This window comes from Mauremys mutica, chromosome 2 (genome assembly GCF_020497125.1).
Source record: "Mauremys mutica isolate MM-2020 ecotype Southern chromosome 2, ASM2049712v1, whole genome shotgun sequence".
In the NCBI taxonomy this organism is placed as follows: domain Eukaryota; kingdom Metazoa; phylum Chordata; order Testudines; family Geoemydidae; genus Mauremys; species Mauremys mutica.
The window spans coordinates 216,228,907-216,242,115 of record NC_059073.1 but is presented as its reverse complement, the minus strand read 5'-3'; the positions used below and the strand labels follow the sequence as shown (position 1 = coordinate 216,242,115).

Here is a 13,209-nt window from a genome sequence, read left to right as displayed (position 1 = left end):
TTGCTGATGATCTACAAATCTCCATACAGGAGGTGCAGGACCCTCACTATTGACTCCTGGGCATTTTACAACCACAGGTACTGACCAGGTGGCTATCCCAATCAACGAGGCCATATCTGAACCAGCCAGAGCAGTTTGGCAAACACCAGCATCTTGAGCCCCTACACTTTGCTATCACAAGAGCTTGGCCACACTACCGAAAATCTACTTCGGCAGATAAAGGGTCAAAGAGACTAGATCTCCTGGGTGGGAAGGTTTATCTCCTCTGCACGCCTCTGATTTTTGTATTAATTGCCAAGCCTTATTAACATCATATGATTTTAACACCGGGTTTGCGGACCTTAGACAAGCCACTCATGGAAGACCGAGCCCACTTCCAATCCTCTCTGGACAAAGGAAGGTTGATATCAAAGGTGGCTCCCCAGGCTGTGGGAGATGCTGCAGATGCAACATCCCAGATCTTCAGCCACAGGGCTGGTCATGTGAAGGCTTCAATCATTGGGCTTCCCTAGAGAGGTCCAAAATACTATGCAAGACCGCGCCTTTGAGTCCAGCCTTCTTAATGAAAAGACAGACGATCCTCTACGTTCTGTAAAGGACTCAAAGATCCACCCTGTGGTCCCTGGAGACTTTTATACCTGTACTTGCCAGCATCGCCTATGGAGCTTTTTAAAAAAGTGACATCACATTAGCTATCCTCCAGTCATCTGGTACAGAAGCTGATTTATATGGTAGGTTATATACCACAGTTAGTAGTTCTTCAGTTTCACATTTGAGTTCCTTCAGAATTCTTGAATGAATACCATCTGATCCTGTTGACTTATTACTGTTTAATTTATCAATTTATTCCAAAACCTCCTCTAACACCTCAATCTGGGACAGTTCCTCAGATTTGTCACTTAAAAAGAGTGGCTCAGGTTTGGAAATCTCCCTCACATCCTCAGCTGTGAAGATCACAGCAAAGAATTGTTACTTACTATAATTGGAGGCTCCTAGAGGGGAGTGGTCCCTATCTGTATTCCACTATCCACCCTCCCTCCCCTCTGCTTCAGATCCAGTTGGATTGCAGTAAGAGGAGGAACTGGAGAGGTGTTGATGCGAGCTGCCTCTTATAGCCTTGGTTGGGAGCACAAGGAGAGCTACTGCGGGTGAATGGACCCTACTTTGAAGAAATTCTGGACTTGGGCACGTGGTGCACATGCATACCCATGTATGGAATACAGATAGGGACCACACATCTTGAACCTCCAGTACAGTAAGTAAGCTCCATTTCTTCTGTAGGCCTCTAAATTGTCTGAGAAGACACAATATTTAAATATGGCTGCTTGTGTTCCTTTTAGCATTAAGGTTGATTAAAAAGAGGGGAAGAGGTGTTGCACAGGAAACTTGCGGGCTGACAATCCATCCATGACGGTTTTCCATTCGCCTTTGCAAAGGGTCGTGGACATAATATACTGACCTTTACTTTGTTTCACGGATTTAGTTTTAGCTTTAGCTTGTTTACAACCTTTATTTTTTAAAAAATATTTGTGGATTGAAATCACTTATCCTCTTTATATAAACTGACAATATTTAGCCTCTACTCGTGGGCCAGTTTATCCTATATTGGTGCATTTAGCCTCCTATTCATATTAATATTATGAAAAACAGCAATTGTGTGCAATAATCAGATCCTGATACCTTTCTCCAAATACCAAAAGCAATAATGACTTCCAAAGCTGGGAAAGGGGTATCTGTGTCTGTTTCTTTCCCCTTCCCCTCCCCCCCGACACGCCTTGGAGAGGCAAGGCACCAAAAAGCAAACCAGAATATATCTAACAGCAGTTCCCATTCAGAGAATTGTGACCTGAGGGTGCTAGCACTATCTCACTTTCTGCTGTAGCCTACCTACCAAATGAGGCCCCTGTCCTGCAAATATGCACATAATAGCTGCATTGATTTCAATGCGTAAAGTTATTCATGTGTATGAGCGTGTTTTGCAGCATTGGGCCCGCAGTCTGTAAGCACCAATCATCCAGTTCTTTTTTTCCAAATAAAAATTTATTTGAATTCTATCCTTTTAGAAAATATATAGGGTGTGTGGTTGAAATACTTATTTTGGAAAGGGGGCTGTTAATGTACTATGCTGGTTAGTTATTAAATTGTTAAGTTTTAAAAGATTAACTTATTTTTCTTGTTTTCTTAAAGTTCTGACCCTAGCCTCTGGCCCTGAGCTGGGACAGCTTACCTTTTTGGGGCTGGTGGGAATAATTGATCCTCCAAGGACTGGAGTAAAAGAAGCTGTCGCTACACTTATCGCTTCAGGAGTAGCAATAAAAATGATTACTGGAGATTCACAGGAGACTGCAATTGCTATTGGTATGAATACACCTCTTCCTCTCATTTTGACATGTCGGATGCCATTAACTATCTTATTAATTGTTACTCTAAAATGGTTTGTGGTGCAAATAAATAGAAGTAAGGTTTTGTGAAATTTACAAATATAGACTATATACAGTTTGTATTTTAGTAGACATAAGATTGTTAAATGTGATGTAACAGGAAAGAGTGTATTTTAAACTGAAAAAGCAGCAAAGAGTCCTGTGGCACCTTATAGACTAACAGACGTTTTGGAGCATGAGCTTTCGTGGGTGAATACCCACTTTGTCGGATGCATGTCACCCAATGAAGTGGGTATTCACCCACGAAAGCTCATGCTCCAAATCGTCTGTTAGTCTATAAGGTGGCACAGGACTCTTTGCTGCTTTTACAGATCCAGACTAACATGGCTACCCCGCTGATCTTAAACTGAGTTTCCCTTTAAACTATAGCTGTCTGAAAATTGTTCTTATACCTAAGATTTGCTGTAATTGAGACAATTTTAGTTTAGTTTAGTGTTTTTTTTTTTTCCCCCCATCTAGCAGTAGTGCATGCTCAGTCAATTTTAAGAGTTCATTTTTGTAGTTTTTTTCCCCCTGTCTGGGGGCCTGTCACATAGCAGCAAGGGAGAAACAAACACTTAAGAAAACTGGCCCAGGTTACTCACAGCAGGTATGGTACCAGAAATTATTTCAAACTTTTTTGTATGAGACTGGATTTCAAATTGAAAGTGGCTTTTTTTTTTTTTTTGTTTTAACTTTGAACAGGTTACTTAGTTGACTTCTGTACTTTATTGGTTTACAGAGGAGCTTGTCACAGAGGGGAATTCTTTGTGTGGGCTGATCATGAAGCTTTGTAAAGGGAGTTAAATTAGATGGAAATTTCACTTTTTCCTGAGGCTTCTCTTCCCTCCCCCGCCCCCCCAAATTCCTGTTTTATGACCCCATCCTTTCCTCTACCTGTTCACATCCATGTGCTAATTTCCTATTCCTTTTTTTGGATTGTAAGCTCTTTGGGACAGGGACTGTCATTTTTGCTACATTTGTACAGCACCTAACACAGTGGGGCACTGACCTGCTTGAAGCCTCTAGATGTTGATGCAAATATAAACATGTAATCAGAATAGATTTCATGAGACATTTGTTATTTCTCAAGAGTTTAGGTAACTACTCCAGTCTACTGATTCCATAATGAGTTATGAAGCTACTGGAGTAAACATACATGTAGCAAACGTTAAGGCAGAATAGAGGCACAAAATCTTATATTCCTTATACTAGAAAAACTGGTAGTCTGTTAAATCACTATCTTTTATTTATTTATTTATTTATTTATTTTTAATTTCTTTCCAGCTAGTCGCCTTGGGTTCTATTCCAAAAATTCACAGTCCTTCTCAGGAGAAGAAATAGATGCTTTGGATATTCAACAGCTTTCACAAATAGTACCAAAGGTTGGTATAACACCTCCCCTCTCGCGCCCCTCCCCCCCCCCCGGACTAATTACAGTTACGTAATAAAAGGATGTAGCCTATGCTGACAGAAACATTCTTATTTATAAAGAACTAAACAGCTATATTTCCTAAGAAACTGAAAAGATGGTTTTAATAGAAATTGATGATGCAGTAAATTATGAAAAGCCAAACCCTCTAATTGAGGAACATGGAAACTGTCATAGCAGACCAGGCCAGCTGTTCACTATGGGCAAGTTTACACTTCCGCTTTAGTTGATCTAACTTGCATTGCTCAGGGGTGTGAAAGACACACAACCCCCAACAGGATTGTCCTGGAGTCTCCAGGAATTAGATTAATCTTTAATTAAGATAATGTCATGTGACGAAACCTCCAGGAATTCGTCCAACCAAAGTTGGAACCTTACCCTCAAGCAACGCGAGTTATAGCAACTTAAGTGCTGTCCACACCAATGCTATATTGGCAGGAGAGTGTTTCCCACTGACCAGAATAATTCTGCTGATGGGAGAGCACTCTCCCGTTGGCATAGAGCATCTTCACTAGAGGCATTACAGCGGCGCAGCTGCATCGATGTAGCGCTTCTAGTGTAGACCTGCCCTTAGTCTGACCATGTCCAGATGCTTCAAAAGAAGGTGCAAGAACCCCTGTCCTCAGTAATTAGGGAATAGCTTGCCCAAAACTTTTTCTTGATCTTTCTCTCTCAACTAGAGACTGTCATATGAGAGATGAAATGAGATTATATGATATGATATATATGAGGTATGAAGCTTTATATCCCTCCCAAACTTTGGGTTTTTTAAACCTTACTAATTTAACGTTGGATGTTTTCATTATCTGTATAATCAATTTTTGAGTGCTGCTGATCTCTTAGCCTCTGATACCTTGTGGCAAAGAGTTAATTGTGCATTGTGACAGGTTTCCTTTTTTAATAGATGTGTTCAATTTCATTGAATGGCCTCCTATTCATCCTTTCCCATGAAATGAGAATAAAAGTTCCCAATCAGCTGTGTACATACTTTGTTATACCTTTGTCATGTCTTCACTTACTCACCACCTCTAAACTGTGCCAATCTTTTTAGTCTCTTCTTAAGAAAAATTTTCCATGCCTTTAATTTTTAATCAATCTTTGAATTACCTCTAACAAACCAGTTATTTGCAAAGGATCGTTAACTTGCTTGACTGATGAATAACCTCATTCAGTTTGCAATTTTGGCAGTTGTTAATTTTCAATTACTAAAATTAAGAGGCAAAGTTAACTTGAGGCTCAAACTTAACTCTTCCACAACGTTTGTTCCAAAATATTGTTTTATTTATAAAAGAATGCTAGTCTGCAAAAATGAAGACTGCAACATTCTTAATCTGTGACCTTTTATTAAAATATGACTAACATGTAATCTGATTACTATAAACCTAACTCCCTAAATACTCCTTCTTGAAAGCTAATTATGTGGGGATATAGTTTGGCATTCAAAGTATTGTTGTATCATCTAATCTTGCAGTATAAATTTCAGCTCTTTAATTTCTCAAGTTTTCAATGTTCATTCTTTATGCTCTTCCTTTGATTAGATTGCAGTGTTTTACAGAGCCAGTCCCAGACATAAATTGAAAATCATAAAGGTATGTTTTTCCAGAAGTAGAAGTGCAGGATAACTGCTAGAGACCTTATTTTATAATGTATTTACTAAAATTGTAACAGGTTAAGATATGTCATAATGAAATAGGTTTGAAATGTATTTGGTTGTGAAACAGAAATTTATTTGAAAAGAAAAGTTGGGAAACCTCACAATGCCCAGTAGAGAGACTACATGCAGCTGCTATTGGGCAGCATAACACTTTTTTTCAGATGCCAAAGGGTCAACTGAGATTCAGTGTCACATTGCAGTTGAATTGACTAGTAATTTATGGGAATCCATGTTTCTGCTGCATCCCAAAGCAGAATGAAAAGGCATGGATTTCAAGCCAATTCTGTGGTGATGCTTCAGTTCTGAAGCTAAGAAAATGGCTAAAGTGATATAGAAATATTAGAAGAAAAGTAAATAAAGTATGACTACAGAATAGAGATGTTCTCAAGATAACAATTAGCACAAGCGAAAGAGCAAAGATAATGAAGAAATCAAACATTAAGGAACAGTTGGAATGTAATTGAGAGAAATATAGGAGAACATGGACTGTTTGCTTTTTTTGATTATTTCTTAAATACAACTTGTGAGCAAGCTCACTTCTCTGAAAGCATAGGTTTTTAGCTGGGCTTCCTGGGAAGGAGTACAGTAACTTTAGATTGAGGTGTGGTGCCTTTTTTAAGAGAGAAATCACATGTAAGAGCTCACTTAAATGGAAACATAATACCATTTTTATAGTTAAATGACATGATCGTAGATAGACTGTTGCCAGGATAGTGGTGTGGACCAGATTGCTCTGATCATTGCCTTAAACAAATTATTTCCTTTTTTGTAGTCCTTACAAAATAATGGTGCAGTAGTAGCTATGACAGGAGATGGAGTGAATGATGCTGTAGCTCTGAAGGCTGCAGATATTGGAGTGGCAATGGGGCAGACTGGAACAGATGTTTGTAAGGAAGCAGCTGATATGATCCTAGTAGATGATGATTTTCAGACAATAATGTAAGTTTCTGATTTTCTGCATGTATTCAAGTCTTAAATAAAAAAAGGGGTTAGGAAATCACTCCCTCCCCCCCTCATACTTTGCAAAAGGGTATTTCCTTCTTGTACATTTAACTGCAGTTCACTTACAAATCCTTATGCACATCCTAAGAAAATTGATTTTTAGTGCTGATTAATTTGTACTGCAGTCTAAAAAACAACATTAATGCCTTTATTCAAACCATTATTTTCAGAGGTTCTAAATAAGCATTTTATGTTATCTGGTTACCTTTCATAAGCACTTGGGCAGCTTGTCAGCAAGAGTGAGGATTTCTATGGAGAGAGTTGTAGGGGGAGAAGGGAGTCTGTTCTTAATTTTAATACCAATGTGCATCTATTTAAGCCTTTAGGCCTAGTCTACACTGAACTTTTTTTTCCCCTTAACACTTTCTGCTGGTATTAGTGGTGGTAATTGAGAGTGCAGTGCAGAAAGGACATCCATATGTTAACCATTGTAATATGAACTGCTCCGAGCAAGTTTAGACCACGTTGGCGTTGTATGTGTTTTAAAAAAACAAAGGTGTCTTCTGTGTAGTAGTATTACTACAACAAGTGGAGCTGCAGTGATGGGAAACTGAAAGAGAAGTCTTGTATAGGCACAATTAGCTTAAAAGTTAAAACGTTTCTTATATTTATGTTCAAATAAATCAAGGTGTACTTGCTGCTGATGCAGTTGTTCCTCCTAGAAGGAACAAAAATCTCATAGTAAAAGTTGTTTTGAAAGCAGCAACTGACAACTCTTTGATTTGGGTTACTGTTCATTGTTTTGTAGTCATTCCTACAAAACATTGTTAGCTGAAAAAACAGCGATGGTATTTTGGCGTAAACCAAAATAAATACAAGATGGATGGATGAGTCTCCAGCCCCATGCAAATGGAGCATGGGGATGTTTTGACATCTCCTCTTGAAAGAAATTTACTCAAACAAGTCTATCCTTATACTATAGCAGGAGTACGCTCCATTGTACTACACTAGTATTATTTCTGTCATTGCCTGCCAAACTCTACCTTCCAGCTGGCAAAACAAATTTTCATCCTCCCTATTCCTAGTCTGTGCTTCTTATTTCCACCTTTACCTTTTTTTTTTTTAAGATTAAGCTATTTGCAAAACTGAACTTGTTTTTCATTAAGTCTGGGGAAAATAGAACAAGAGAATTTTAGAACAACACTCTTGAGCTTTAGCCAACTTTTGCATAAATGATACACTTTAGCACTTACAAGTGTTTTCACATTGATAGATTCCAAGGCCAGAAGGAACCATTGTGGTCATCTGATCTGACCTCTTGTACAACACAGGCAATCAAACTTTTCCAAAATAGTTCCTAGAGCATCTTTTAGAAAAAGTCCAATATTAAGGATTTTAATCTTGATTTTATTTCCGAGAAGAAAAGAAACTATTGAAATGTCTACAGATAAAAGTATTTGCAGGCATGATCAGCTCCATGTATGTAACTAATTAATTATCCTTTTTATGTTTCTGCTTGCTTGTATTCATGAAGACAAGAATAGGGATGATATTGTCTTATTTAGATAGGAGCCCTGGAGTCAAACACAGCCATCTAATCTACAGTGTATATATAAACTCCTCAAGTAGCCTTATAAATTTCAGATAAGTTAACTTGGTTATGCTCTAACCCAGGGGTCGGCAACCGGTGGCTCCCGGCTCGCCAGGGTAAGCACCCTGGCGGGCCGGCCCGGTTTGTTTATCTGCCGCGTCGGCAAGTTCGGCCGATCGCGGCTCCCACTGGCCGTGGTTCGCGGTCCCAGGCCAATGCGGGAGGCAGGAAGCGGCGCGAGCCGAGGGATGTTCTGGCCGCGGCTTCCTGCCTCCCGCATTGGCCTGGGACCGCGAACCGCGGCCAGTGGGAGCCGCGATCGGCCGAACTTCCCGACGCGGCAGATAAACAAACCGGGAGCCACCGGTTGCCGACCCCTGCTCTAACCCTTAAATTCTGAAACTAACCCCTCTGAAACTCTTCAAGATGATTATTCCCTAAAGGAATATACTGTGATTTTTAGCTGCATAGCATTGGGAAATTCCAGTTTCTTGTGCAAATGGTTAAAGGTGGCTCTTCAGGATCAGGTATTAAGGTCACCTGTAAGTGATCTTTTTTTTTTTTAAATTGTATCCTCTTATTTTGAAAGTCAAATTGTAGCAGAGCTGGAATGAGAAATTTAATATGATTAAGTTAGTAATAATAGAAAAACTGAGTAAGCATGATTATAATTGCCTGAGTGGAATAGAAGGCTCCTTAACACATTTTTGTGAAACTTGAAACTATTTATTTAAAATATAATCAACTGCTGGAATTCACTTTTTTCAGAATAGCATAATATTATTTTAAGCTTTTTTTATGTTCCCTTCATTAGTCTAAGTATTATTTTGTTTGTTTTTTAATTGCAGGTCTGCAATTGAAGAGGGTAAAGGAATTTATAATAACATAAAAAATTTTGTTAGATTTCAACTAAGCACGTAAGTTTGCAACATCATTGCCAATGTCAGAAGCTTCCAGTTGCACTGTAAATGAGTTAATTTCATACTGCACAGAACCAAACGTGATAAATATTGGTGTAGTGTACAAGCATTGGTGGTGGTATACACTAGGTTAGAAAACATTGACCATGATTTTGAAAGTTTCCTAATCCTTTCCCCCTCCCCCCCATTTTCTATTTTGCTATTAATATTTACTTACCGGTAGTATGACTTTGGTTATTTTGCTGTTTTTAAAAACTGACCAATCTTCTGATACCTTAAGAACCCCGCCACCCGTCTAAAATGAAAAAAAAAAACTTAGCCATTCTCCTGCCAGTCTGATCACCCTATAGGGTCATGGTTGGAGAGGTGCATTCCCTCTGGCACAATACCCCTTCCTCTCTCCCTGCCTGGATCTCACACACCAATCGCATGGGGGGCTGATAAGATTGGAACATACCTCAGCCTCCCCTAACCACCTACATCCAATTTGTGAGGGAGGCGGGATGAATTAGTTGGCTGCCACCAGCCAGCCCCATTCACCTTGAAGTATAAGCATTACTGGACACACACCAATGATTCTTGGTGCTGTGTAGGTGGTGTAGTTATCAGAGCTTTGTTTCCAGGCTTGCTGTGGGCCTAACCTATAATCTTCTGGGTTCAAGAATTTTTTTTACCTACCTCACAGTATTCTGCAGGCTTGGTAGGTGAGGATAATAAGGATGAGTGTTTGTTTGTTTGTTGTTTTTTATTTAAAAACAGAGGCAGGGTGTGCAGAGGAGATAACAAATGTCAATAAATATTATTGCAACTTGTGGCTATACCTGGGGTATACTTGAGCACAAGACCCAGGAGGGACCAGTGAACTCAGCCTAGTGTGTTCTTCGGTCTTTGCAAACAGAGTGGTCCCTTGTCTGTGCTTCATTTCCTCTTTGCAGGAGAAGTGTAGTAGGATTCTGCAGTGGGCTGAATCAGGAATCATTTCTTGGTTGTAATGTGAGGCCAGTTAATCTTGCACTAGACCCAGTTAGTTCCTAATAGTTTGGGGAGGTCAGTCCCCCTTCAGTATTAATAAAATTAGAGCCTGCCTCTTTGATTCCATTCAGCTGTCTGTGTTTTCCTGTGTCCTGATCAGTATGTAGAGGGAAGTGTCCCCATTCCTGAGTAGAATTTCTTTTTAGGAAGTCTGGGTAGTATTTCACTTGGTTGATTAAGGTTATTAGGCTCTCAAACTAGCAGTTCCACCTTAAAAGAAAAAATAATCTAGTGGTTTGCATTCCAAGGAACATAGTTAAAAGTTAAGCTTTCTACACCCTTTTGCCCAAACCAACACAACAAAATATACACGTTACCTGTTGCAAAATATATTAAGTTGTTGGATGTAGACCAATGATACCTTTAAAAGATTATCTGGAAGTTTGGGAGTCCTTTTCGGACTAAAAGACAAACTGATTTTTTGTGTTGCATTAATATAAAGTACAAAACTTCCATATTTTAAACAAAATCTGTTTTGACAGATTAATTAAAGTGGCCCCAATGCTTTGCCTTGCAGAGTTAGGGTTAGTTTTAGTACTTGATTTAAAAGCGATCTAAACATAACATACCTAATTTTCAGCACTTGAAGTGTTGAGTAAAAGTATTATCAACTAATCTTAAGGAATGTGCCATGCTGACAATTTTATAAAATGACTTTTCTCAACAGGAGTATAGCTGCATTGACTTTAATCTCACTGGCTACTTTAATGAATTTACCTAATCCTCTCAATGCCATGCAGATCTTGTGGATCAATATTATTATGGATGGACCTCCAGCTCAAAGGTAAAATACTATTTTTAACCTCTTGATGGAGTCTGATTCCAGCAAAATAAACAAATACCAGGCTCTTTTCTGAAAAGAACAATTTCCTATGTATGTCACTTGAGAACTGTCTTAAACTTCTTTAAAATGACCTTTTAATGGATATGTCTAAAAACTGGGGGAACATCTTTTACTTATGCAACATTGCTACCTATTGTAATGTTTGTAGCATAGCTCTGTATTGTTATCCCTTCTGTTCAATGTGTATAAAGAATAAGGAAGACTGACACTTCAAACTGCAGTGTCTCCCGTACGCTGATGACACTTGACTTTATTTCCTTCCCAACAAACCCAGATTCTGTTGCTCGGCTGCTTTCTGCATATCTGGTTGAGAGAGGATCAGAATAAAAATGAGCTGGCCATAACTTCTCCTTGATAAGGGAGAAGTAACTCCTTTTTTTCTAAAGGAATCTGGAGCAATATGAATATGCTCCTTTATCCCACTAGAGTTTGGTGGTCTCTACCATATAAAGTTCACCCTTTATTTTGGTCTGATTCTTATCTAATAAGTGATCTATTAAGGTTCTGGTAACAATAGTTTAGAGTTCTGTCTGTGACTGCCCTAATCAAGAAATAGAATAATGCTTCAGGTACCATACAGATAGATATATCACTTCAGAGAAGAGGATTTTTGTTGTCAGAAGGACATGGATCCTTCATACTGAACAGGGGTGATAGCACCTTCCTAGACAGGGACTAGGAAGGGGGACAGGCTTCCCTAAGTGGTGGCAGTGACCCTTCCATTGTAATTCTCCTGATGCAGCGTTCCATGGACTACTAGACATCCCTAGTTTTTTAAGGGATCTTAGAGTTCTGCATGATGATCAAAAGGTTTGAGTTTACAGCTTATAGTACTTCTAAAAGTGTGTGCCAGGACAGAATCAGGTGAAGGGTGACTACTCTGAGGAGGCACTTTGCACCAAGTTCCTCTTCAATCGAGTAAACCGTCTCCCTATGTGTGGGAGAGAAGAGTACACCATTAGTTCCAGATTAGGGGAGTTTAGACATTAGATACACAGGTTAAGAGCAAACCTTTTTCTGCTACTGCACATGAGGCCTATATTTTAGATTTTTAGAAAGTACATAGGAGCTATGGTGATGGGACTATAAAAATTTAAGATGCAGGGAAATACCTACATTAAGCGAAAGAGCAACCCTGCAACTCTAATACTGCCTAGCACTTAATGTGGAGTAATAAGTACTTGTATGCTTGAGAGGACTCTTGTTTACAGGTCTATTCAGAAAAGCAGCTAAGTAATATTGAAAGAGCATTCTCTTTTTGAATTATTCACTATTGATTCGAAATCTTATATTTTGGTGATAAATCTAGTATTCTAAAATGTCATGCTTTATGTATTTTATTTATTTATTTTTTAAAGCCTGGGAGTGGAACCTGTGGATAAAGATGTTATTCGGAGTCCCCCAAGGAACTTGAAGGACAGCATTTTGACCAAAAACTTGATAGTTAAAATACTAGTTTCATCAATCATTATTGTGTTTGGAACACTGTTTGTCTTCTGGAGGGAGGTATGAAAAATGGACAAGTGTTAAAGCAACAAGTGAAACATCATTTATAGCACAAATCCCATTAATATTAGCAATTAAATTAAGAATGTGCATAAATTTGAATTTTTAGTTAAATCGGAAACCGTTTCATCCCAAATTGTATGCTGGGCAGCCAGATTGTAGGGAAGAATTTCAAAGAGGTTGTTGAGAGAGAGCTATAATAGTAATAGGTGTGGTATTAAAAATAGACCCTCTTTGGGCAGGCACCCTGTGGGTGCTCCACTTCAGGTGCACATGCACCTCTCAAGCCTTTTAATTGGAGATTTTCCATTAGTAGTGTCTGTTTGGCCTGCACATGCATCCTGTGCCACCTCATGCTATGCGCCAAGCCTAAATAGGTTTGTATGGGCAAATCACCCTCAGTTCCTTCTCAACTACCTTGGCCTGAGACAGGGCTTACACTCAAGGTGACAAGTGAAACGTTGATATCTTGTGTACTGTTTCCTATGGTGGTTTTTGTGTAGCATTAGCTTAGTGCAGAAGCTACACTGCCCCTTCTCACCCTGAGCTGTGTCCTCAGCTCCCAGCCCCACACCTGGCCCCAGCCTGGCTCCGCTCCTGGCCTTGCCCCCACCATCAGCCGCTGGCCGCAGCTCCATTCCCAGGCCAAGGTTGGGGACAGGACTGGGAGCAGAGCTGCACTTGGCCATGGGCCCGACTATGGCGCTGCTCCCGCCCCCAACCACAGCCCTTGGCTGCAGCCCCACTCCCAGCCTCGGCCCCCTTATCCCTGTCCATGCAGCCCAGCCCCAGGGTAAGGGATGGAGGTGCAACCCTCAAAAGTTTTGGGGGACTAGTGTGCTTAGTTTTTAATGATATAGTCATAAGA

General features: G+C 39.6%; 1 protein-coding gene across 4 annotated transcripts in view; it reads left to right on the top strand.

The window, feature by feature from the left end:
* The window catches only part of ATP2C1 (ATPase secretory pathway Ca2+ transporting 1), a 113,451-nt gene that overhangs the window by 93,010 nt on the left and 7,232 nt on the right, over positions 1 to 13,209 (top strand). For all 4 annotated transcript variants that reach the window (XM_045005160.1, XM_045005161.1, XM_045005162.1 and 1 more), the window contains 7 exons: positions 2,188 to 2,358; positions 3,708 to 3,805; positions 5,391 to 5,441; positions 6,279 to 6,445; positions 8,888 to 8,956; positions 10,659 to 10,775; positions 12,194 to 12,341. In XM_045005160.1, coding sequence (XP_044861095.1) covers positions 2,188 to 2,358; positions 3,708 to 3,805; positions 5,391 to 5,441; positions 6,279 to 6,445; positions 8,888 to 8,956; positions 10,659 to 10,775; positions 12,194 to 12,341 — 821 coding nt within the window. The remainder of the gene's footprint in view (positions 1 to 2,187; positions 2,359 to 3,707; positions 3,806 to 5,390; positions 5,442 to 6,278; positions 6,446 to 8,887; positions 8,957 to 10,658; positions 10,776 to 12,193; positions 12,342 to 13,209) is intronic.